General features: G+C 45.8%; 1 protein-coding gene across 9 annotated transcripts in view; it reads right to left on the bottom strand.

Annotated features, from left to right (window-relative positions):
• Positions 1–27,432, bottom strand: part of SCAI (suppressor of cancer cell invasion) — an 83,759-nt gene that overhangs the window by 43,026 nt on the left and 13,301 nt on the right. For 5 of the 9 annotated variants that reach the window (XR_009557033.2, XM_035112855.3, XM_035112857.3 and 2 more), the window contains one exon: positions 4,014–4,145. Coding sequence is in view for 8 of the 9 variants with exons in the window: in XM_035112855.3 (XP_034968746.1) it covers positions 4,014–4,145 (132 nt within the window). In the remaining variant the exon portion in view is untranslated. Of the gene's footprint in view, positions 1–4,013; positions 4,146–9,952; positions 10,075–17,199; positions 17,313–27,432 lie in introns of those variants that run through there. The other 4 variants (XM_035112858.3, XM_088664868.1, XM_088664867.1 and 1 more) reach the window with 3 other exon arrangements.

Below are 27,432 nucleotides of genomic sequence, written 5' to 3'. Positions count from 1 at the left end.
GGTTACGCAGGATGAGAAGGTAGTTTTGGGTCATACCACTTCAGACAGAAGGGAACTGCATGTGGAAAAGTAGGGTATAAGCTTAACTGTGTCTCTGATGCAGACAGAAACTGGTGTAAAGAGAGTCTCTCTCTACCTCCCCTGCAACGGAGAGGTATTCAAAACTATCCACTTGCTTGCAAACTGAAAAGATGCAGTTCACCACCTCCACCATTTCACTCTACCAAGGTCTCATGCAGCTTCCAAGAGGGCCTTGGCTCCTTTCTCCCAGAACAGGCCCTTTTTTTTACCTTCTACTCGGTGGACCTTGACAGTGTCGAAAACAACAACCACTGCCTATAGGAGGCTGCTTCACAGAAGGGATGCCTCTGGCACAAAGCGAGGGATTTAGCATTTGAGCCACACAAAAAATAAAACCTTTGTCAGAGTCACCTTGGCTAAAAGAAGGAAGGGAAAAAGCAGATTCAGTACGACATAAAAGAGTTTAAATGAGGGGGTCCTTGGATGTACACCTCTTAGATGCCTGCAAATGAAGCAGCAACAGGGCCGATCACTATCTTGCTTTTCATTAATTTGGTTTTTGCAGCTTGCCATTGAAGTTATAGCAACAGGTAGTGGGGTTTGAAGCACTGCCCCTTCCTTACCTGCACAGCTCTTTGTGAATATTAGCTCTAAAGCAGGAAGGTACAGGATCATCATCCTGGAGCAAGCAACTGGTCAAGGCTGCAGAGGCAGTTTATGGGAGACAAATTCTTGCTGTTTGTGCCCATTACCTGCACAGCTCTTTGTGAATATTAGCTCTAAAGCAGGAAGGTACAGGATCATCATCCTGGAGCAAGCAACTGGTCAAGGCTGCAGAGGCAGTTTATGGGAGACAAATTCTTGCTGTTTGTGCCCATTTTGAGCATACCACATGCTCATGCACCAAAGTTTGAGGTATGTTTAGCACCTTACAGATCCCACTTGCATCTAATTATAACCAAGGATCAGTCTTTAACACATAGGACCATAGGCAATCCAGGATTTTGGATGGGGGGTCTGCCCTAGTCCTTGTTGTTTCTAGAGATGCCAGGGACTGAATCTGGGACCTTCTGCATGCAAGACAGATGCTCTACCATTGAGCTGTGGTCCTTCCTCAAAACAACACGGGGTGGGAAACCTGTGGCCCTCCAGATGTGTTGGGAGACTCACAGTAGGAAGACCTGGATTCAGATCATTGGCTAAAGCTCACTGGGTAATAGAGATCAGAGAATTCTGATGAAAACAGAAACAGCAGCAGAAATTGTTAATGTTCACTTATTCATCCCATGTCAGGAATGGATATAAATCCAGAAAATATGATTAGCATTTGCCGTTGTTGCTGCTTTCAGTCTTCAAATGATATGTAACTGATTGCATTCCTGCCTCCACCACCATTTGCATTGTGTTTCCTTTGCATTAAAATGAATGGGGTGGAATAACATAATGATAATATAATTTACATAACTATTTAAGCAAGTTACATAATTTTGCCACAGCAGACAGCAAGATGAATAACTAAATTTTTGGTAGAAAACGAACTGCAGTAGAACAGAAACAGTGCAGCATGCAATGGCTACAGGGCAGAATGGAAAACAATGCCTTCCTACATGCCAACTGGGCTATTCTCTATATCTGTCTCTGAAACAGGTTAGGCTAAGAGGGAAAGAAAGTTGGTTGGTTGGATAAAATGGGGTTGGAAGAAACAATCATGAATAGTACTCTGAGATCCTTAAGGGAAGGATAAAAATGTGAATAAAAGAGAAGTGTCCCTCTAAGGAGGCAGAGCACAGAGGCACCAAGATTTTGCAATTTTTTGTAGACATGATATCTAAAGGACAATTTGGCAGCTCTGGTAGAATCCTAGAGTTTGGGTGGTCGCTGTTTCTAAAGCCACAAACACACAGCCTCTGACTAAAATGATGTTCCAAAGAAGTAACTTCTAGCTCTTTAAAGAAAAAAGAAAAAGCCTGGAGACCAATTGTTTTCTTCCACATTTTAAAGTTGGGTTTTTTCACACACAAACCCATCTGGCCTCATGTGGTAATCCCTGCTCTTTTTCCTGCAATGGACACAGTCACTGCCCAGTCTCCTGTTTCATCTCCCCAAATCCTTCTGCTCATTTATGTCAGCTAGGTACTCTTTTCCCAAGGAAAAACATTATATTCTGCATACAGGCAACCCAATGCTCCACACCAAGAATCCTGTAAGTTGTACACACTTCAGGAAACTGAGGGTGTTTGGGTGATCTCTTATTTTGAATCACATATTGTATTATATCCTTGTGGTAGCTGCCAAGCACTTGAGAACTTCTAGATAAAGCTTCAGAAGCCAGAGGAGTGGATCCAGGAAGGTTTTTGGAGTTGGAGTGGAGATTCAGCAATCAGCATACTGCAGAGATCTGTATTATTAGCAACACTGGAATTGTGCAAAACACAAGGAATGCAAAATCTGCATAATTAATATACAGTGGTACCTCGGTTTACGAACACCTCGGTTTACGAACTTTCGGTTTACGAACTATCCTAACCCGGAAGTTAGTAAACCGAGGTGCCGGAGGTCTACTGAGTGTCCGATGCCTTCGGGGAGGCCGGGCCTTCGCTCCGATGCCTCCTGGAGGCCCGCAGCGAAGGCCCGGCCTCCCCGAAGGCATCGGAGCGAAGGCCAAACCTCCCCAAAGGCATCGGAGCGTCGGATACCTTCGGGGAGGCTGGGCTTCGCTCCGATGCCTTTGCGGAGGCTGGGGAGCCGCGAAAGCGGTCCCCGGCCTCCGCAAAGGCATCAGAGCAAAGCCCCAGCCTCCGAGCCGGGACTTCGCTCCGATGCCTTTGCAGAGGCCGGGGACCGCTTTCGCGGCTCCCAAGCCTCCGCAAAGGCATCGGAGCGAAGTCCCGGCTCCGATGCCTTCCGGAGGCCAGGGAGCGTTTCCGCGACTGGGCTGTGCAGCCGCGAAAGCAGTCCCCGGCTACCGGAAGCCGGGGACTGCTTTCGCGGCTGCACAGCCCAGTCGCGGAAACGCTCCCCAGCCTCCGGAAGGCATCGGAGCGGCTTCGCTACGATGCCTTTGCGGAGGCCGGGGAGCACTTTCGCGACTCTCCCCGGCCTCCGCAAAGGCATTGGAGCGAAGTCCCGGCTCTGATGCCTTCCGGAGGCCGGGGAGCGTTTCCGCGACTGGGCTGTGCAGCCGTGAAAGCGGTCCCCGGCAACCGGAAGCCAGGGACCGCTTTCGCAGCTGCACAGCCCAGTCGCGAAAGTGCTCCCCGGCGTCCGCAAAGGCATCGGAGCGACTTCGCTCCGATGTCTTTGCGGAGGCCGGGGAGCACTTTCGCGACACTCCCCAGCCTCCGGAAGGCATCGGAGCCGGGACTACGCTCCGATGCCTTCCAGAGGCCGGGGAGCGTTTCCGCGACTGGGCTGTGCAGCCGCGAAAGCGGTCCCCGGCTTCCGGTAGCCAGGGACTGCTTTCGCGGCTGCACAGCCCAGTCGCGGAAACTCTCCCCGGCCTCCGGAAGGCATCGGAGCCGGGACTTCGCTCAGATGCCTTTGCGGAGGCCGGGGACCGCCTCCGCAAAGGCATCGGAGCGAAGTCCCAGCTCCGATGCCTTCCGGAGGCTGGGGCTTTGCTCCGATATCTTTGCGGAGGCCGGGGACTGCTTTCGCGGCTGCAGCCCAGTCGCGGAAACGCTCCCCAGCCTCCGCGAAGGCATCGGAGCAAAGCGGTTAATCCGTTCTAGGGGGTGTTTTTCCTCGTCTAGAACGGATTAATCAACTTCCCATTACTTTCAATGGGAAAGTTCACTTCGGTTTACGAACACTTCGGTTTATGAACAGACTTCTGGAACCAATTGTGTTCGTAAACCGAGGTTCCACTGTAGTTCGTAGATTTAAACTTTTCCCAGTAAAGAATCTAGATTGCCAGATTCCAGAATTTTTGAGTTGTTGATTTCTCCCCCAGCTCAAGCCCTACCTATACAAAACACCTGAAACTGACTGACCTTAAGCCGTTGAAGAGCTGTTTAGATTTATCCAGCAGATAACAGAAGTCCGTGACAGTTTTCCTCTCTCCCTGAGGGATGTCATCCTCCATGCCGCCTGTCGACATGGCTTCTTTCAGGGCAAACTCAGTCCTAGAAAGGGGACACAGGCAAAAATCTAGATTAGCCATGGGTGGCAGGAAGGTCAGAATGAAAATGCTGCATCTGGGAGTCTGGCAGATACAGTGTCATAAGAATGAAAAGGGGAAAACACACACACATGTAAACAGATCCCTGTGCCAGTGCTGTTAAATCTCTCTAGCTTTGTCCGCTGGTAGAGCTGTAGGTTTACCCCACAGCAAGAATTTAAGAATAGCCCTGCTAGATCAGGTCGATGACCCATCTAGTCCAGCATCCTGTTCTTGCAGTGGCCAACCTGATGCCTGTAAGAAATCTACAAGCAAGACCTGAGCACAGCAGTACTCTCCCCTCCTGCAGTTTCCAGCAACTTATAAGTGTAGATGTGTAGGTGTATACCCACCTACCCACATATAAAAAAAATCACGGTACAATAAGATAATGGCTATGAAAACTACAAAAAGAAGAGGTAGAATATGGAGTCCTCTCCTAGAGGCAATTCTCAGCCCCCACCACCTACAGAGGGTAGCAGTCCCTCCCAGATCTCACCTGGGATCCTTCCTTTCTCTTCCCAGCTTCTCTCACTGGGAGACCAACATTACCCTGTCTCCCACCCAGGGCCCTCCATCAACAATCTACCACCCCCATGAGTACACAACCCCCAAAACTTAACAAAGGCCCCAAACATAGGACTCCAAAAGGAAAAAGGAAACAGAAGAAAAAAAGGAAAGAAAGAGGGAGAAAAAAGTCAAAAGACAAATAATAGAGATAGATTAAAAGGGCTTCTGATTTTTTGTCTGCTGGTTATATGTCCATGTTAAAATCCCTCCACTATGTGATCCCTCCAATATGTGATTACATATTGGAATAGTATTCCATATTTCCCCATTCTATGTACAGTACTTTAATTCAAGCCCATTTCCTTATGTTCAAATTCTATTTCCTGTTGTTTTCTGTTGTATTTATGATAGAATCCCAATCTGCTCCTCTAGGACCTTCCATTTTCGTTTTCCCCAGTCTTTTTCCAGAGAGAGTACTGTGAATTTAATAGTATCATTCTCTGATTTCACTCCAAATCGAATGCAGAGTACTTTGCTAGAACTGAAGAGAGGCCAGAACTGAAGTTTTCCCAAAGCCTTTTCACCCTCTCAGCTCCATCAGTGCCATATCCAGTTAATTTTCCATCACTCCATTTATTACTCCTCCCCTTCTTCTCCAAACACTTGAATGGAGGGCATTTCCATTTCACCATCCAGCAACTGGTAAGTTACATGAGCAAGGGGGAGAATGGGGAGGAGAGAGGAAAAATATAATTTGCTTGATGCAGCTTCTAAACACCAGCTTGCCATACTGCAAGTGGCTTCCCAAACACTTGATAGCGGAGGCAAAAAAAGATTAAAAGGCACCCAAGAACATGCACACATCACCTTCTACCTCTCAGTTGTACAATCAATTGCTAGCATCACTGTTCTTCACAACAGCCCCATCCTGCAGTATGTTACACAGTGCTAATGAATACTAAAAGGGGAAATTAAGAAAAGTAAAGTCAAGACCACAAGACACCTTCAATTAGGGCTGTTAAACTTGCAGCCCTGCAGATGTTGTTGGACTCAAACTCCCAGCAGCCCAAGGCACAAAGCCAATGGTCCAGAATGATGAGAGTTGCAGTCTAACTGTGCCTGGAAGGTTACATACAGGTTCCCCACCCCTGCCTTTGATTGACAGGTTTTTCCTCATCAGCAGACCTCCTCTGCCAGCCTTACCACACTGAGTATCCCCTGTCTGGATCCAGCCATACCTTCCAACATGTGCCAATAACCAGAAGGACAAGTCACCAACAGGTAACATGGAAAGCAGGCGACTTAAAGGGTCATCAATGCAACTGCTGCAAAGATTTGCTTCAGACGTGAAAGGGTGCTGGCCAGTCATCTCTTACAGGTTTTTGTTTAATTATGCTCCAGGAGCCCCCAAATAATTACTGTCTGAAATAATGAGGTTTGCTAATGAGGTGTTGAAAAGCTCTGGTTTCAGCGTAAAAATGATTGCTGATTTCGTGCCAAAAGCTGTGCTTAACACACACACACACACACACACACACACACACACACACACACACCAGGGTTATGAACAGAAGACTGATTTTTTCATTTAAAAATCCCAAACCAAATCATTTATATTTTCCAACTCATCTCCCGCCCTTATTATTTTTCCTCTTGAAAAATATCCAAATTCACACTACTATCTGGAGTTCCATGCCCACTTTACTCACAAACATGGCGCTGCTCAACCACCCCCACAAAAAAACCCTACCCTGTCACACTGGATATATTCTACCGTAATGTGTGGTGATGGGCTTCTTCAGGCCATGCAGCCTACCAAGTGCTGATGGGAAATAACTCCATGTTATTTGGGGGGGGGCAGGGGGCACTCTTGTGGTGGCAGGAGTGAGGCAGGCATTTGCATAGCAAATAAACAAGAATAGGGGCAGAAAATGTGTTATGGTTTATTTATACACCATGTTTTGCCTCCCTCCCCCTCCAAAGTGTGTGGAGTTGGACATTTTTCTAGGTAAGTGCAGAAGTGTTAATCGGGAGGCGGGTTTAATTTCTCTTGTGTAATGGGAACAGTATTTCTCAAACATATGAGAACACAGTTCTCAAACATATGAAATACTGTACACCTGCTACTCATCTTCTCACTTGAGATAACATTAGAATACAACATCACATCATCTATGTTTAACCCAGCAGCTGCTGTATTATTCAAAGCAGCAGTGCAAATTGCCTAAAAGTCATCAGGTCACATCACAGTGGTAGAACATCTGCTTTGCATCCAGAAGGTGCCAGGTTCAATCCCCAATGGCACATCTTTGCTGGGTTGGGAGAGATCTCCTGCCTGAAACCCGAGAGCTGCTACCAGCCAGAGTAGACAACACTGAGCTAGATGAACCAGCAGCCCAACTCTGTATGAGGCAGCTTTCCACGTTCATAACAATGAAGACTAGAATGCTGCTGGAGGGCAGTATGTTTCTGTATATCAGTGCTTGGAAATGGAAGGAGGGAAGAGTGTTACTGCAGTCAAGTCCTGCTTTCAGGCTTCCTATTGGGGCATCTGGCTTCCCACTGTGAGAACAGGATGCTGCCCTAGATGGGCCACTAGATTGATCCAGCGGGGCTCTTCTGATGCTCACCTGCTCAGTCCTCACCAGAAACACACTCCTCACTTTTGAGACTGAAAATCATCCCATTAGGCGGGGTTGGGGTAGAGGTGGGAAGGGGGGGAGAGGAGAGGAGAGGAGAGAAGTTCATGCCTTCCTTCCTTGAAATTATCTCTGGAAAATGTTAATACCACTGTACAGTATTCACATTAAAAAGAGCAGAACATGTTGCTGTAGTTCTATCCTCAGAACCTTTACATGATGTGTACAAAAGAGAGAGAGAGTAGAAGACTAGGTGGAAAACACCAAGATTGAATTTACTTAAATAAGCAAGTAAACAAGATGGTGTGAACAAGCCAATGGAAGCAGAAACAGATGGAGAAATGGCAAGGCAGACCCAACAGAGAGGGGGGTGGGAATGAGAAAACTGAGAAAATGCCAGTTTCCCTGCCTCTGACAGAAAAGCAAACTGGGAAGGGGGGGGAGAGAGGGAAGGGGGAGAGAGAGAGAGAGAAGGACAGAGAAACAGATATACAAAGCAGGCTAAAAATATCCAGACGCAGAAGGAAAATGGGGCAACTGGAAAGAAAAGGCAGCGGAGGGGGAACGGAAGAGGATGAAACCCCAAAAGGAACAGAGGAACTATTCTGCAAAGAGGTTGTTTCTCAATGCGTTTTAACAAGTGACATGCCCAGGGTTGCATATATGTGTGACTCTTAAAAACATGCTTAGCACAAATTTTGTATAAAATTGAATTCTGCAATCGGTTCAGTACAACACACACACACTTTCATTACAGTGGTACCTCGGTTTACAAACACAATTGGTTCTGGAAGTCTGTACAGTACTTAACCTGAAGTGTACTTAACCTGAAGCGAACTTTCACATTGAAAGTAATGGAAAGTGGATTAATCTGTTCCAGACGGGTCTGCAGAGTACTCAACCTGAAGCATACTTAACCCGAGATATGAGTGTAATTGGTTCCGGAAGTCCATACTTAACCTGAAGTGTACTTAACCTGAAGCGAACTTTCCCATTGAAAGTAATGGAAAGTGGATTAATTCGTTCCAGCCAGGTAAACGGAGTACTTAAACTGAAAATACTCAAACCGAGGCGTACTTAAACCGAGGTATGACTGTACTATCATTCTGTCTAACAACACTTCAGGCAAGCTTGCTCTGGATCAGGGTAGTCCAATGTGCTTTTTGGGTGGCCCTCGGAATCATCCGCTACCCCCCAGCCCTTACATTAGGTAAGCAAGGTGCTGGGGTTTGGGAAGGAGGTGTAAGTGCTCTGACAGGTCCCTAGATTTTTCCTATGTCTTTCACAAACTGTAGTTAGCCAGAGCCTTGTGCCTCATCCCCAAAGCCTGGAGCCTCACCAAACCAACTTTGGAAAGGCAGTGCGAGGGCGGGGGGGGCGTCAAATTTTGGCTTTGCTCCACCACCCCCGCACAACAAGGCAGTGTGCAGCCTATGGGTTCTGTGTCGAAGTACTCTTGCGACCCACTTAGTATGAAAAGTTTTCATTTTCCTGATAAGGAAGGGCAAGAAAGTGGAGACAGACATCTTCAAATCTAGCAAGTTTCAGGAAGATTAGTCCTCCAAACTTGAGCAAAAACAAGGACACTACTGTATAGAAGGCTTGTGGCAGGAGAAAGAGATCAGAGAGCCAAATGCGTTCCGCATGCCAACTCAAGAGAGCATTTGTAGGGAAATGTCCTCCAACCTGGTGCCTTCTGGGTGTTTCGGATCTCAGCTCCCATCAACCTCATCCAGTATGACTATGCTGAGTAAGGTTTGTGGAGGCCACCAGGTAGGGTGAAGCCTGCTGTAGAGAGTGGTGGCTAGAGGAGGGGGCTAGCACTAGGGATGCTGGATAACTTTAGCAAACACAGAAGCAAAAACTGCTGGTGTTTGCTTAGCAAATTGGAAAACTGGGCCAAAACCAACAACCTTTTCCCAAGCCATTATGTTGAAGACACCAACTTAACAACTGCAGATTCTGCTGTCATCCGGTGACATGCTAAGGACCAGGGAATAACACGGTGCAATAGGGTAATAAGGGACAAGGAAAGGCCATATTTACAAATACTGGCCATCTCATAGGCACAAAGCAATTGGAAGGGGGATCAGCATCCTTTTCACAAACCTCCCTATTAGTTTGGCAAAGATATTCCCTTCCTGGTTTCCCCCACAGACCCTAATACAATGCCTCATTTCTCTACCACCTGCAACACGTTCCTTCCGGGGATCTCGGGTTATTCACAGATTAGCAGCTGCCTTCCCAGCTACCTGCCTGCCTAATCACAGCTAAATAAGCACTTTTGCAGCCACACTTGGTTTCCCTTTACCTCAGAGGGGTAATGCTTCTGAGGCTGATGAAGTGCTCAAAATCTCCACTAACAATTTGGGAAATGAACAGAACAAATAATCAGAGTCAGAGAAGGCCTTTTAGGCCCACCCAGCTTTGGGCTTCATGCAGGAAATCTAGCACTAGAATGTCCTCACAACAGAGTCCAGACCAACTGCCAGATGCTGCTTGAAGAGAACAATAATTCAGCTCATGGGCAGCAACCTGAATAAAATATGGAAAGGGGCTAGATAAACCCTGTCCCCCAATCCTAGCCACTTTAGGGTTTGTCATTGCACACATCCTAAGTCACCTGCAGTGCCTTCACCTGCTCCATGGTGGTGGGTGGTATGCACACCTTGCTCTGGGACCAGAATCCTGTTCAGGCTTTCCACTCTCCACCAGCGGCTCCTTCCAGCCTGGCCACTGCTCCTGGCAACAGACAACACCACACTGAGAGCAGTGGGAAAGGTGTGTCGCACCAAGGCAAGCTAAGGGCTGCAGCGGTCACCACTGTTTATCAAACGTGGTGCTATGGAACTTGCAATGCATTTTTTAGACTAGAGTTTATTCAAAAAGGGGATTCAGGTGCCTATCTTAACTCACTCTACTAGACATAATACTCTGAATTCTTAAAGCTAAAAAGGGACTTGAACCCAACTGTCCCCAAACCCACGTTTCTAGCATCTGGTTGCCTCTCCCCCCAACAGCCCAAAATCATCAAGGGCTAGCTACAAAATTGTGTGTGTGCCTGCTTGGGCATATTTTTAGGACCTGCCTTCTTTATTTGACAGTAAGTTGTTTTAAAATGTTTTAAATTGTGGTTAAATATTGTGTTTAATTGTTGTAACCCGCCTCATTCTCTACCTGTGACCTTGGTTCTTACCTACCAACCAACCCTAAAGTCTCCTCTTCTCTTAAGTTTCATATGATTTCTTTCTCAAATGTGTATCCTGCCTTTCCAGTTCTTTTCTTTGATGTTCCTTCTAATAGTCTAAGACTACCACCAAGAGCTGCATCTCTCTCATCCTCAAAACCCATCTCAAGGGAGGTGCACAAAAATCACACAGTGAGGTAAAGTTGTTCCACAATCTCAGGGGGCCACTATTGAAAGGTCTCCTCCTTAGGAGGGACAGGTAAACAGCTTCATGTGTTATAGGAAGACTGAGCAGGACACTCAATATTACCTCAAGAGACAGGCGGGTTTACAAAGGCTTTGACCCATTTGAAAAGCTGGGTGTGGCTAACAGATCCATGTAGTTTACTATTGAGGAACAGTCCATGCTGAAAGCACATGGCAAATGGCGTGGAACCATTAATGTTCAGCCCAAAGAGTTTGGCAGGCACAGGCTGTGATAGTATCAAAAGAAACCCTGGTGATGCAAGGAAATGGGGGAGAGAGAGAGAGAGAGAGAGAGAGAGAGAGAGAGAGAGAGAGAGAGAGAGAGCAAAGCCATAATATTCTTTCCACTTCCTGCCTACCTCTAGCCTCCTTGCCAGCAATTTGCTTGGCTGTGCCATTCAAAAAATGTAGTATGATCTGACTGCAAGGGCAAAGTTTCCCTTTACACAGCCCACCAAGATTACTGAGCAGAATTACAAGGAAAAACACATCAAGCCACCAAATTTAGTTCAGAACAAGCACTGGCAAAGGAGGTGCTAGCCATTTAAAGGGTAGTGGGCATAAAACACCACATTTCTCTCACACAAACAAAAGCATCAAAAAGTATCCAGGAGAAAAGCAAATCATGAAACTGCAGATGAGGAATCTGGGGGATGAAGGCTGGGCAGGTTATGTGATGGGTGTGAATATATACCAACTGAGCTCTTGGAAAATATACTGCTCATTGTGCCAATACATTTTCATCAAATTATTTATTACATGAAATTTACATACTGCTTGACAAAAAAAGTGCAAAGCAGTTAACAAGGAGAATAAAAAATAAATTTAAAAAAATGATTAAAACCAGCTATTTCAACATTCAAGGAGTTATTAAAATCAAAGATAAACTAAAAACAGGTTAATGTACATCAATATTCTTTATATCCAGATAGGTTCCCTAGACAAAAATGTTTTCAGAAGGTGCTGAAAACAGTAATAGTGAAGGTGCCTGGCTGATGCAAATAGGCAAGTAGTTCTAAATCTTTTAGTGCCATACTAAAAGATCCATTTATTACAGATGCAAAACAGGCATTATGTTGTACCTGTAATAATGCCAGTTCCTCAGATTGTGGTGATCGAATCGACATATATAGGGTAAGGTGATCTCAAATCTGTCTCTGTAGCAAATCAACAACTAGTGCAGGTCTCTAAGCAGAGGTGTTACATGCTGCAATTATGCTGCAGCATTTTCTGTTAACTGCAGTTTGCAGATCAAGTGCAAGGGAAGCCCCACACAGATCACACTGCAGTAATCCAATACATGGGTGAGGTATAGAACATTTAAAATTAAAAGTGTCCAAGTACTCCAGCCAAATGCAGCCCCCATCCTAATTTCATGAAGCCTCTGGGAAGTGCACAATGAAAGAACTAGATTTGCAGGGAGACCTCTCTCATAGAATCATAGAGTGGGACTATATCTCAATGGTTACCTAGTTCAACCCCCTGAAATGCAGGAATCTCAGATGCAGTATTCATGGCAGATGACCATCCAATCTCTGATTTAAAACGTCCAATAAAGGAGTCCACAACCTCCTGAGGGAGAGTTTTCCACTGTTCTTCTCCACAGCTCTTACTGTCATAAAGCATTTCCTGATGTTTAGTCGGAATCTCCTTCTAACTTGAATCCCTTGGTTTGGGTCCTAGCCTCCGGAGCAGGAGAAAACAAGTTTGCTCCTTCCTTCATGTGACAGCCCTTTAGATATCTCAAGAGGGCTGTCCTATCTCCTCTCAGTCTCCTTTTTATCAGGTTAAACATACCCAGTTCCTTCAACCATTGCTCATAAGGCTTGGTTTTTTGACCCTTTATCATCTTGGTTGCCCTCCTCTGCATATTTTCCAGCTTGTTGATTTCCTTCTTAAACTGTGCTGTCCAGATCTCAAATGCCTTGGCTCCCAAACAAATCAACTCCCAAACGATTAAAACCCGGAAGTCAGTGGTCCGGTTTTCGGAAGCCAAATATCCAGCAAGGCTTCCACGGCTTCCACTTGGCTGCAGGACACTCCTGCAGCCAATTGGAAGCCACACCTTGGTTTTCGAACAGTTCCGGGAGTCGAACGGACTCCCAGAATGCATTCTGTTTGAGAACCAAGGTACAACTGTATTCCAGGTGTGGTCTGACCAAGGCAGAATGATGTAATCTAGAATAACATCAGCTTTTTTGCATATGCATCACATTGTTGATTCATGTTAAGCCTGCAGTCTACTAAGGCCCCTAGATCCTTTTCACATGTGCCCCTCCCCATCTTATATTTGTGCAGTGGGTTCTTCCTGCTTAAGAGCAGAACCTTACATGTGTCCCTATTGAATTTCATTGTGTTAGTTTGGGACCAGTTATGGTAATATTGAATTCTGATCTGGGTCTAGTTAAGGTCTTCTGCAGCATTAGCTACCCGTCCCAGTTTGATGTCATCTGAAAATCTGAGGAGCATCCCCTCAATACCTTCATCCAAGTTGTTTATAAAGATCTGTTCCAGGACCTTTCCTGGTATCCAATGCTTTAAAAAGAAAAAAAGAAAAAAAAGTGCTGGTACTCACTGTGAAGTTGTTACAGTAAGTGTTACACTTTTAACATTTGAAGAAGCAAAAGGTTTCGGTACTGCATACTCTTGAGTACAGTACTCCCAGAAAAAAGCACTGCTGGTATCAATGTCAGGCTGACTAGCTGGTAGCTACCTGGGACTTCTTTCCTCCCCGTTTTGAATATGGGGATGGGGACATCATTTTTAATCTGTCTTGCAAGACTGAGTTCATTCTGAGTTTGGGCCTGCCTGACCTCCCTGCAGCTGTTGGCTACTTCTGTATATTCTTCCTTTGTGATTTGTCCTATCTTCCACTTTTATACATTCCCTTCTTACATCTCAGCTCATTCGTCAGCTCTTTATTTAGCCACACCTGGTTCCTTAGGTGCCTTCCACTTTTATTTCTTTTTGGAATTGGCTGCCTTTATGCCTTCAGTATTTCACCTTTAAGAAACTCCCATGTATCTTGGATTCCCTTATCTTTGAGTATTTCTGACCATCAGACTTTACCCAGTAGTTACTTAAGCTTTTTGAAATCAGCCTTCTTAAAGCCCAGTGTATATGTCTGACTACATTCAACTTTCCCTTGGTGTATAATGAAATCAATGAGGACATAGAATCATTGAATGACAGAATTGTAGAGTTGGAAAGGACCCTAAGGACATCTAGTCCAACTCCTTGTAATGCAGGAACCTCAACATGCATGTCCCATTCAATTTGAAACCATACTGGATCCTGCTTAGCTTTGTGAATGTGCTAGCTGTTTTATTGCTGCACCACTGCCAACTGAAAACTTCCCCTCAAGTTTCCCTATACTTTCACGTCGTCAATCAGTTTCTCCCCATTGGTGAGGACCAGACCCAATAAAGATGACTCCCTTGTTGCTTATATTTTTCCCTTCCTGTTTGATCTATTTCTTATCAGCAGGTTGTACCCCTCAATTTCAACATTCCACTAGTCTCATCCCACCAGGTTTCAGTAATTAGGCCTATTGGGGTCATATTTGCCAGCCTGTTTTAAGAGTTCAAGTTCTTCTTCCTTGTTTCCCATACCCTGTGTGTTCCTGTAGAGAATACTGAAACCATAAGTCATTCTTCTGAGCACTGCTGCTGGCTAGCCCCATAAATCTCTCCCTCTCCCTCTTCGCCTCCCTTGGGGCTCCTGATGGCCCACCTATAAAGGAGTGAGGGAGGCATCCATTATGCTTGGAAGGTTGAAGTCATTGCAAGGGTGGGAGGAAGAGAAGTGGTGCTGTAGAGCAGGCATGTCAAACCTGTGGCCCTCCAGATGTTTTGGACTACAATTCCCATCTTCCCCAACCATTGGTCCTGCTAGCTAGGGATCATGGGAGTTATAGGCCAAAACATCTGGAGGGCCGCAGGTTTGACATGCCTGCTGTAGAGTATAGGGTTTGGGGGGTTTTCAGTCAACTTGGAGACACCTTGAGAAGGGCAAGAGCTGTCAGACCCACCCACAGAGTTTTGAGGGTGGTGATGAGGACCTTAAAAAGGGGGGGATGGCATCCCGCTTGAAGTCCAAACCAGACAGGGGACACTTTCCTTCAAAAAAAAAGGGATGATTCTGTTTTTCTAGGGACAGGTGGCAAACCCACCTCTCCCACACCCAAGGCAAAAAGAAACTCAACAATTCATGTGTGCAAAATCTCTCTCTCCCTATCTCTCTACAGGCTATAAAAGCTGTCAAAAGGAAAGTCAGAGAACAGCACACTACAGTTGGGTATTTTTGGCCCACCAAAGTCTTGCTGCTTCTCTCTTTAGCCTGAATGGTTATGTCAAAGCAGCTTCCCTTTTTCTTTTTTTTTAAAGAACTACTCAGCTTGGGGAGGGAGGAGAGTGGTATTCAATATGCCACTTACTAGACTTGGCGCATTTTAAATGCCAGTTTAATTAGACACCAGATTATTTCCCCCGAGTTATCAGCCAAGCTCTGGACAGCGATAAACTTCTCATGACCCAGGGAACTGATCGATGTGACCCAGTGAAGCTCCTTAAGCTAAAATTAGAAGAAAGATGGGGGAAAAGATGGGGGGGTTCCTTTATTTTATTTCAGGCTCCAGTAGTTTCAATTACTTTTGCTTCCGGCTCTGTCCCTTAATAACCTGCCAGCATCTCTGCAAGACAGAACAGAGGAGGAAAGGACAGCAAAGAGTTTGGTAATACTGATGGACAATGAATATGATAAAGAATACAAAAATGTTGGTTGTTTTTTTGCTTTATACACCATAATGGTGGGAGTGGTAGGCAACCTCCAAACTCTGGGCATGGCACATATCCTAAGATATATCCCCACCCCCAAAACACTGCCCTACACCTGATGTTATATGTAGGGCAAGCAAATTTGCATCTGGAAAGTATTAACATATGGAACAGGTGCATGCTGGCTTAAAAGGTTCCAATAATAGTCATTCTTATCTAGTTTGGGAAAAGGCATCAGCCAGCAGGGCTGGGAAAGAGTCTTTCTCTGCCTGAGAGCTTGGGAAAGTCACTGCCACTTGGGAGTAGATAGTACTGGGCCTCATCAGCCTCCCCCAATGTAGTACCTGTCAGATGTTTGGGACTAGAACTCCCATCAGCCTCAGCCAGTGAGACTAATGATCAGAGATAACCGGACTTGTAGTCCAACAACATGTAGAGGATCCCAATTTTGGAAGGACTGAGCTAGATGGGTCATGATTCCATACAGCTGATGGCCCACTTAATCCAACATCCTGTTCTCACAATTGCCAAACAGATGACCATGGGAAGTCCCCAAGCAGGACCTTAGCACAATAGCACTCTCCTTTCTTGCAGTTTCCAGCAACTGGCAATCAGAATCACTTCTGCCTTCAACAGTGGAATTAGAGCAGAACCATCAGGGTTAGTAGCCACTGGGCCTCCTCAGTTAATCGGGCTATTTCTCTTTTAAAACCATTCAGGTTGGTGGCCATCACTGTGTCCCGTGGAAGGTAGATTACCCATTCCGCTGGAAGCAGATACCCATGGAGAACAGTGGACCAGGCATGGCAGAAGCAACTTTCTAAACTTCCTTTTGGGTGTACCAGGTGCCTTCCTGTTAGCAACACTGGTTGCTACTCATAGCCAAGCTCTCTGCACTGCTAAGTAGGACAAAGGATAGGTAACAGCAAAGAGCTAGGTTCTACAGATGAATGGACTTCCTTCCTGCTGTGGACTGTCACTGTTTTTCAAATGGCTGTGGTGCCAGCTACTCATCTCCCTCATAGACATGATCTAGCAGTCAGATCTGCTTTTTGCAGGTACATTGTTTAGCACTGGAGATGGAGGAGGGAGAAATCTAGTGATAGATAATGCTGCAGATTGAAGCAGTTTAGCTAGGCAGTCAGGCAGAACTGCAGGAATGGAAGGGGGTGAGAGGGGGACCTGGATGGTACATTAGGCTTAAGAGAACCAGGCCTCTACCACAACTCAAAAGAGATTCCAAGTAGGATACAGGGCGGCCGGACAATTTGTTCCTCCATCCCAGGAAAATCTATTTTAAGGAGATACCCACAAGAGATGGTAGAATCTCTATCTTTGGAGGTTTTTAAGCAGAGGTTGGATCAGAGGTGTACCTAGGCTCCCTTGTACCCTCGGAAACAGAGCCGGCTCTAGGGGTAGGCTGGGTGGCGCGGGGGCGCCAGGTCGGCAGGAGGGCGCTGCACGGCAAAGCTGCGCCCGCCCACCAGCCGCGGGAAGAAACAGGCCGGGGGCGCCGGAGCGATCCATGCACCACGGCGCCCAACCCGCTTAAGACGGCCTGCTCGGAAAGGAGATGTATCGGCACCTTTGAAGTTGGAAGAGACAATGTACCAGAACCTTTTTTTAAAAAGTCTCCCCCACACACACACCTTTCCCACTTACCCAGTGATTTCCTCTGTGGCTATCAAGGTTGGGTCTGCTCTCCTCCATCTCTATCGGTCTATCTGACTGTTCCTGCCTCTCTCTCTCTCTCTCTCTCTCTCCCTCTCCCTCTCCCTCTCCCTCTCTCCCTCCTTTCACTGCTTTCTCTTCGGTCTCCTCCCTCCCTCCCTTCGTTTTCCCTCCTCCTGCAACTCTCCCTGCTTCTAATAGCACTGCCAGTCAACTGGAGAGGGGGCCCTGCAGGGTTGTTGCAACGACCCATGCCAGTGACCAGATTCCTCCGCCAAGGCACTCAAGAGGAGCCTGCATGCCTCACCCAGCTTCCCACAGCTATGGAAGAGCAGCACAAAAGGAATGCATGGTCAGACTTCTAGCCACTCTGAACCACAGTGGAGAGGGATGATTTTTGGACACACACACCCCCACTGGGCCTGCGCCGTTGACAGGGGCCAACCCTGGGTTGGATGGCCATTTGTCATGTATGATCTAGTTGAGATACGTGCATTATTTTTTTTTAAAAAAAGAGAGATACGTGCATTGCAGGGGGTTGGACTAGATGAGGAACCTTGGGGTTCCTTCCAACCGCAATTCTATGATTCTATGACTTAGCGAAAGAGAGGGCTGACAACTCTTAAGCGCATAAACAGCACCTTTGCCTCAACCTTGCATACAGGTCTCCAGGCTTTCTAGAGTGCAATCTGCTATTCCTTGGGAGTACCTGATCCTATCTGCCTTCCTATCTGTGGTTTCAGCTATTAGCCTCATGGACACACCTCTTTTCACTACTGAGTTTAACTGGACACCTGGCTATACATCTGTCTCTGGCCACCCACTTGAAGAGTGCCACCTCCCTTGCTTTGGCTAGGAGCTACTCTAGCGATATCTGCCACTCCATCCAGCTCTGAATTCATGGGGGCTCTCTGCTATAGACCCAAATTTTAGGAAGGCCTGGAAAAAACTGGTAAATTTTTTTTTGGGGGGGAGAGACCAGGTTTTTTTCCAACGGCTTCAAAAAAACGGGCGGGGACCCTGTGCCCCCCTCATTTTTTTCCGGTTTTTTCCCCAGGCCTTCCCATCTCTAGGCCCAATATAGCAATGTGGGGAGCTGCCTTATATCAAGTCAGACCATTTAGCATCATTATGTTTATGCAGAATGGCAGTAGCCCTCCAGGATTTCAGATATTGTTTTCTTCCTGAACCTGGGACCTTCTGCATGCAAGGCAGATTGTCTCCCAGTGAGCTACCTTCGGTGCCAGCAAGTCAGCTGAGGACTTAAGGAAAGTGTGTCTTCTTTATATTTTTGGTTATAGTCGCTTTGCTGCATGAGGCGGTTCACATTTTTCTGCCGAGCTCTGAAGTTCCTTTGTGGCACGAAGCAATGCAGATCTGCAGGGGATGCACATTTAACGTTTATATAAGCCAACCGTTTTTCAAACTGTGTTCCAGGGAATCTTATCAGCTCCTCAGTAAGAGGATCAGTAACGGCAAACAAACTTCCCTAAAGACAGCTTGCCTGCCCCTACAGATCTTCCTCACCTGCTGGGGCGCATGAAGCATGCCCTAGATTGCACTCCATTCATGCAGGGCAATTCCCAAGAAGTGCAAGTATCCAACCTACAGGAACTGAAAGAATGCCCTAAACCAGAAGCAGGGAACCCCTGCCCTGCCTAACGATCTAATCCAGCCCACCAAACCTTCCAGAGTGGCATTCATGGGACCTTCATTGGGGATGGAGGAATCCGAGGATGGACTGTCCCTCCCAGTTACTCAACAGGCAGGAATATGCAAATTAGACAGATCTTACATCATGGTGGGAGGGCAACTGGCAGGGCCTTGGCAAGTGTGTGATGGAGGCAGGGGGCAGGAGGCTGACCCATGAGAGAGGTCCAGTGACTTATGGGCGGCAAGGGGGGAAGGGGAAGGGTTTGAGCAGTCAGAGACAGAGGTAGGGATGCAGAAATAGGGTGTTCAGGTAAGGGGCAGGCCAGCCAAATCCCCACTGCCCTGTTCCCTGCTGTGTCCTAGGATCAGAATGGGCTTGAAGAGGGAAGTGCTGAGATGACCTCCATGCAGGAGAAGTCTCAGGTTGCATGTGAACACCGCCAGATGAGGGACATAAGCCTGGGGGAGAGGCTTGTGTTTCCACTGCTCCATCAGGCACAAAACTGAAAAAGTTAATGCCGGCTACAAAGATGCTAGAAGCATGTGTGCATGTGTACCTAGTGCACCTTAGGAACTGGGCAGTACCGCCCTCAGGCCAAAAAAGAAGCTCCACCCCTGCTATAGAGATACTACAGGATCCTCTGCAAAATACAGGATCGCCACAGCAGACGTGAAAATAGTCCTCTAAAGATTTGTGCTTGTGCAACAGAACGTCTCCCCCTGTGCCCCCCACCCTTACTAAACCTGCTCCAAAGGGTTAGGTCCAGACACAAAACAGATATGGGAGAGAAACATAGGTGAAAGCGAGGGGGGGAGGTTCAATTGCACAAATATGTTTCTTTGTGCAGATCTAGTTACTTCACACTACACTGAATACCACCCAGAGAGTCTGAATGCCACCACTATGAGCAAATATCAATAAAATATGAAGTGTGGCCATCCTAAAGCATCAACCAAAGAGCAGCACAATGCCAGATTGTGAAAAGAAGATACATGCAAGGCACCAGAAATCAGAGAACCATAAAGGGGTGTAAATGAAATGCCTTGTTATTTTTAGCATTTAATAGCAGCTGATGGCTGGTGGTTAGAGGCAAACAAAAGAGCCCAATTAAGACAGCAAGAACAAGACTAGGCCTCACCGGAGCCCCAGTCAGCCTTTGTGCATATATTCCAAGAAATAAGAAGCTATTAACTCTATTCATCTTAGAAGGTTATTCCTTCCACTTGTCATTTGCTTTGACAATCTCTTTCTTTTCTTTCTCTCCCCCCCTCTCTTCTATGTACCCCAAACACCTGTAGAGACATTACAATTTGATATACAAAACCCCTCATACAGTGAGTTCCTTCCTTTCAAGACTTCTATTTCTAAATACTAAAACACAATAAATTCAACTTACAGTGGTGCCTCGCTTAACGAATGCCATGCTTAACGAAATTTCCGCTTAACGAAAGGATTTTTCGAGCCTAGGTTGCCTCACTAGATGAATCGCGGTTTCCCATAGGAATGCATTGAAATTCAATTAATGCGTTCCTATGGGCAAAAAATTTTTTTTTAAAAAAAATTCAATGCATTCCTATGGGATTCGCTAGATGAATTTTTCATTATAAGAAAAGACCCGTGGAACGAATTAAATTCGTTTAGCGAGGCACCGCTGTATTTTGAAAAGGGTAGATCTGCAGCAACAGAATTAGCTATCTATATTCCTTTAAGTCGGGGATAACCACTCTGCAGCATTATACCACAAATAAGGCACATACCCTTTCAGAGCAATGCACTGGTGTGCAGAGCTGCAAACAACACGTTGCGAGGGGTTGCACGAGTGTGTAAGGTTGCAGTTTTGGAGAGGAGCTGGGGTAGGAAAGAGACATACGGAAGTTTTCACCTCCTACCATAGTCATTTCTCCATGTCAGTTGCACCTGCCCAAACTCATGCAGGATTCTAGATGCATATACTTCATAGGGCACACGTACAATTCAGGTACTGCTACAATCCCAGCAATGAAATCCTTGGTAGAAATAGGTAGGTGAGTGTCTATTATTTTTTTAAAAAAAACAACAAATAAATTAGGGGGCGTGGCTAGCTGGAAAGCTAAATGGGGGCATAATTTGGTGTCTCCAATCCCCCCAGGACAAAATCGAAGCAGAGTGCATCCTATTGACATCTAAACAAAAACTTTTATACAGCCCCAGCAAGGTGATGATCCAATGAATACACGGACCTAAAAACAAATCTGCAAGGTTAGATTTTCAGGAAGAAATAGATGGAAGAAATAGTCTGAGGCTTCGGAGGAGGCATCAGACACTGACATGACCAAAGGCAATATGAGGACTCCAAAAGACAGTAGCGTATCTGCCACAATAGAGGAGGACAGAGATTCAGATGAGTACATTTAAAAAAAGGTAGGTACTGACCTTGGACTGGAGAGCAGCCCTAGCTGTGCTTGAGCAGAAATTTGATATGCTATCTAACCAGCTATTTCTAAAACAGCAAATGATGCACACAATCTTGCCCTAACCAATCATTCTGAGATCCAGCTCTTACAAATGATGACTGAAGATTTAGCTATGAAGCTGGACAATTGGACAAAGATTTGAGGAAAAAACCTACTGGAGAACCAGGAAGTGGGGGACATGGTTCAATTCATTATTGATTGGATACTCTCTCTCTCTGAATATAAACATACCACTGTCCCCCAATGACACAGAAAGAGCTCATTGGGTTCCAGGAGGCAGAGGCAGAACTGGGGAAGCCCCGAGAGATGTGGCAAATTGCTTTGAACACTATAGGCACAAAGACTCAGTTTACAAAGCACAAGAAGAATGTTAAAAACATAAAATACAGTGAAGCCACCACTGAAATATTCCAGGAGATCAGCCCGGCCACACAGGGAATGTAGGGGGCTCTCTGGCCTTAAACATCAGCACTAAAAGAAGTGGGCATAGCATATCACTGAGGCTTCCCTTTTAAGTTGATAGTCCAGCACAAAGGCAGAACCTGGGTTGTGAGTGATAACCACCAGGCTGACAACGTGCTCAACGAGCTCTAGCTCCAAGTAGCAGATGACCCTCCCCAGCACCTCTCCCCATCTCAAGCACCACAAACAACCATATGACCTAAGTGTGCTGCTTCCCTAACATACAGCAATCTATTAGATCAGGGGTCGGCAACCTAAGGCCCATGGGGGTCATTTAACCGGCCCACAAGCCGCCCCCAAACTTAGCCACCCGCTTGGCGAGCCCCCGCCTGCTGCGCTAAACTGGTGCAGCACGGTGTGGGGACTCGCTTCCGTGGCACCGGAAATCACGTCTGCGCAGGCGCCGGTGCCAGTAATTATGTCTGTGCAGATGCAGGCGCAGGAAATTATGTCTGTGCAGGAAGTCATGGGCGCATGCACTCACTCACACACATGATCCGGCCCACAGAGGGATCTCTGCTGGAGTGAACCGGCCCAGGCAAGGTAAACCTTGCCGACCCCTGTATTAGATCATGAAGCAGGGGGTGATAGAGGCCTTCTAACTGCATGAAAATCAGATTTAGGCCATCCAGTTGAAGATCACAAATGGAAAGGTATTTGGAACCCGCCCCCCAAAATCTCTGCTCCTTGCAGGAGGACTTGCTCAAGGACATCCTCCATTAGCACTGGACACCAATCGGGCTGGCAAAAATAAATTCCTCCCTTTCATACTGGAAGGGCTGTGGAAATCTTGGGTCATTTTTTCTTAGTTGGTGGGAATGCCCCACTTTTGGAATAGATTATTGTCACTTATATCTGGAATTACAAGCCAACCCCTTTCTCCAAATCCTGCCTTAGTCCTACTACCCTGTTTCCCTGAAAATAAGACATACCCATAAAATAAGCCGTAGCAGCATTCCTACGCATTTCCGCAATATAAGCCATACCCCGAAAATAAGACATGGATGCGGCACCTCCTGGCAACAGCTTGCTGCCCTCAGCCATGCTGCGCGGAGCCCTTCCCACTGGAATAAGGGACCCCCCCCCCGAAAATAAGCCATAGTGTGTCTTCTTGAGGAAAAATAAATATAAGAACAGTGTCTTATTTTCAGGAAAACACGGTATCTTTGGACATTGAATTCGACTCCATCCTGCACCACAGAGAAGTAGTAGGCTTCTTACTGACCACAGCACGACAAGCGATAGATCAACGATAGAAGAACCAGACTAAAATATAAAATAAAAAAGTAATATGTTTGAATGCTGAATGCGAACACTTATGTCTAGTTAATGGATAAAACAAACACCATTAGATGTACTGCTAGATGGTGCTTAATGGTTCCTGTATTTATATTTATATTTGTATAAAAACCAATACAGTTGTGTTAATAAATAAACAAACAAACCAGGCAAAGCAATGAGATCAACCAGGATTAAACTGCAGTGCAGATGTGAGCTAATAAATATATGAAGCTTCATTGGGTCTTCTTAAAGAAAGAAACTGCTTCACCCCCATAAACCTAACTGAACCTCAATACATTTTACATTTCACCTACGACAAAGTGGCCAAAGGGAAGGTCTCGCTGCATTTACTGAAACTGCCAGCATTTCAAACCTGACATGCTGAGAAAGACAGTTGGGCGGAAGGATATAATTACAGGCACCATTCCTTTTATTCCATATCCATGTTACACAATCTGCTTTCAAGCTGGTTTCTCTCTCCCTCACCCATAAATTGCTCCAGCGTATAGCAACATGATTTGGACCCAACATTACCATACAGGAGAGGCTAATCCTAACAAGGGTCCTTGACAGAGCTCTTAAGACCCCCAGTGTCTAAATGGCAAGGGGGAACGAGAACAGGTCAAGGGAGATTTAGTTATACTGCTGCTTGCCTTCAGAGCAAGACTGCACCAAGAATACCAGAACCAGTGAAAAGTGCAGACATGTCTACCTGGGATTTGGTTTGCATCTGTAACCCACAGAGCAATTGATGAAAGAGGGCAATCAAGTAGAAAGTCAAGTGTAGAATGCTTCAGCCAGATGTTAAAGAGGAATCCTAAAGAGGGATTCCGGAGAACCGTCTAAGGGCCACATGCTAGCCATGAGTTGGGGCAGAGGCAAAGATGAGCAGAGATTTTTTTTTCTTTGTATAGTAGGGTGGCTTCTACAAACAAAACAAACAAACAAACAAACAAACAAACAAACAAACAATATCCTCTATCTAGACAAGGTGCAATGAAGGGCGAGTGCAACCTGGAGAGACTTCCAAGGGCTATACAGAAAAGCATGAGGCATTGCATTTATTTCCTTCGACTTAAAATTCCCACCACCAGCATAGATGTTACTGTTACTGTTGCTGCAGCTATTTCAAATGCTTTTTTTTGAAGATTCCATGGCATCCTCAGTGGCAAATACTTATCTACTCACACCACAGGTGCACAACTTCAGATACCATGCCCAAATGACACCATATGTATTTGTTCCCGAGAAGATGCACTCTCTCCTCACTTGGGCACCTGGATAGTCTGCATCTCTTGCCTGTTCCTGGTGGCAGGAGCAACTGTTGAATGCTCTGCGATGTAAAAAGAAAAAAAGGAGTCCACTCTCTTCAGAGGTTACTGATGTTGTTGTAGCTGTTTCAACTGCCCCTTCTGATTTAGCAACTGTAAGAGGCCTCAAATTTGGTCACTCAAGGAACAAACATACAGCCCATTTCATCTTCTTAACACATCACCATCCTGCAGCAAGTTCAGTCCATTGATAGAACAGCAACAGACAGCTCCACACTGGCACAGCATTTTTCTTTTTCCTACTTAACTCCTTGGTGAAGCGAAGATGTTGCTACCACCACGACAGTGTCATGGAGACTCTCTGTTGTTATAATTACAAAGATCCAACATCCTAATAATTATTTTCCTCTAATCACCCACGTGGAAAATTGTATGTGTACAGGAGAATGTATTTTTAAAATTAGCTACTCTCTCACAACAACCAAAGTTGGGCGGGACTAGCATAGAGAAAAGAAGAGGAACTCCATTCCTAGATCCAAACAGAGTTTCAGGGCACCTCCAGACTCACATTGGTAGCTTGACCGACGTGAGATGATGGTCCCCCTCCTCAGAGGCCCAACCTGAATAAGAATGCATGCATTCAGGTCCATGCAGAAGTGTTTTTGTGAACCATCTGGGACTCATGATGCAGTGCAGTAATCAGTGTGGTTGCAATGACTGTAAAAGGGAAGGGGTCAATCACTGTGGAAAAAAACAACCTCTAGTGAGGAACCACACCTCTACAGTAATGCACATACTTTGCTTGGATATCTGGTTACTCTCTTTGGCCCCTTCTGCACTATTAATCTGAAGCACAGCATTCCACTTTAAGCAGTCATGGTTTCCCCCAAAGAATCCTGGGAAGTGTAATTTGTTAAGGATGTGGAGAGTTGTTAGGAGACCTCTCTTCCCCTCACAGTTACAATTCTCAGAGGTTACATGACCAATTCCTCTTCCAAAGAAACCTTGGGAATTGTAGCTCTGTGAAGAGAAGAGGGGCCTCCTAACAACTCTTGGCATCCTTTACAAACTACACTTCCCAGGCTTCTTTGGGGGAAATCATGACAGCTTAAAGTGGTATGATTGTGCAGGTGGAGCCTCAGTCTCTTCCACTCCTAAACCAAAGAAAGGAGACAGCAGTGGTAGTGGCAACAGAACTGCTGCAGCTCACTTTTAAGGCCACCTCACAACTCATCTCCCAACCTACTAGCTGAAGGAGAACAGCAACAAATTGGAGATAGACAATGGGACCTCCTCTCCCACTTATGTTTGAGGTGCTGCTGCCTCTATCAATTAATCCTGCATTTGTCCAACTACCACCCACAGTACTTCCTCTTTCACCAGAGATCACGACCTCTTGTCCAGTCCACACACAAGAACCAAAGGCTACCAACATCACTATGGCAGTCTTGACGCCAACTTAATCAGTTCTTCTTTCTTTTGTTTTCTTTTAAACTGAAGTTGCCATTGATTCAGTCACTGAGTGATCAGCTTCCCAATTACCCAGACAGGCAGCTGGAAGTCAATTCAACTTTCCATAACAAGAAATGAGAGGTGAACATTTCTCCTGTCCTGTGCCAAGGGGTTATTTCAAGTAAAAAAAACAGAGGCCAGAGGTAGAGCTCTGTGTGTACATGTGCAAATGCACGTATGAAGGGTGCAAAAGTGTGAGGGGGGGAGACCCAGGGAGTAGTAAAGCCACTGGACTTTGCTATGGAAGAGCAGCCACTTGTGTGAAGCACTGGAGAAATTTCAAGGGAAGCAAACAGATATTGAATAAGACGTGCAGGAGGAGGGGGAGAGGGGGAAAGCTTCAGAAACAATGCTATTTCGGCTCAATAAGAAATATAAGTGGGACCAGTGACAAAAGATGGAAGGGAAGGTGGGATATAAATGGTAATAATAAATAAAATAAATAGCAAGCAGTAGGGCTGGGTCATATATTGATATATTGTCGATTTGAAGTCCATTTGTGATATCAGTTTCATAATTTTTGACCTGGCAATATATTGTGAATCATGATGCGTGTTACGACTGGGCCATACATTGTCCAAAACTGATTTGAAGACCATATTGTGATACCAGTTTCATAACTTTTGACCTGGCAATATATTGCAAATCATGGTGTGTGTGTGTGTGCGCGCGCGCAATGCAAACACTGTGGAAAACACTGTGAAGCCATCCAATGCATCTCTCGATTCCAGCAGCCCCTGTTAACTCAGCCAGCTCAGCTCTCCCCTGCCTCTTGCAGGGGGCAGTGAATCACAAGAGCAGGTGCAGGCAAAACTCACCATGCAGGAAAAACTGTGAAGCCAGCCGATGCTTCTACATACTGTAGCTCCATCCTTATTTCAGACACCGTGATACATCGGTATATCATAATATTTAGCTGGAGATATATCACAATGTTGAAAACCAGTCATTGCCCAGCCCTAGAAAGCAGTAACCCCCCGTTAGGCACTAGAACATCTGGAAACAGTTGCCTTAATGATTATCAGCACTTTTTAAAAAAAATATTGTTTTAACAGTGCACACTGCTTTCATGTTTTATGATATGGCAATATATAAATATTTGTATAAATAAATAGTAATGGAAACCAATAATTATGCTTGTACTCAAGACTGAATGACCAGGGCTGTAGAAACCCCAGCAGTTTACTGTGCCAGATTGTCTCCAAGTTGCAGAACAGAGGAAGGCAGCCAACTCCTTTTGCTGCACATGAGGTGGCAATATGCCAGTTTCACTCAGAGCAGAGCCAAGTCCTGCCCCCTTGCACTGAACAGTCAGGAAATGCATCCCTAGGAACAGCCAAGTTCCTGGAGAGCATTGGAGTGACAGGGCTAATTCTTGCTTCTTCAGAAGTCTCTGGGAGGAACAAACTCACTCAAGCTAGACACACAATTAAAACTAGCTCTGGACAGTCTGGTCCAACCATGGTTAAGAGAGAGATCAACCAGGGTTTCATCTGTACCAGACCAGAGCATTATAAGGCCATGCAAATATGATTTCAGAGGTTCCAAGATCTACTCTGCTATAAAGCTCTCCAAATAGTTTTGGGTATAT

This window comes from Zootoca vivipara, chromosome Z2, assembly GCF_965207765.1.
Source record: "Zootoca vivipara chromosome Z2, rZooViv2.hap1.1, whole genome shotgun sequence".
NCBI classification, from domain to species: domain Eukaryota; kingdom Metazoa; phylum Chordata; class Lepidosauria; order Squamata; family Lacertidae; genus Zootoca; species Zootoca vivipara.
This window is presented reverse-complemented; position numbering and strand designations above follow the sequence as displayed.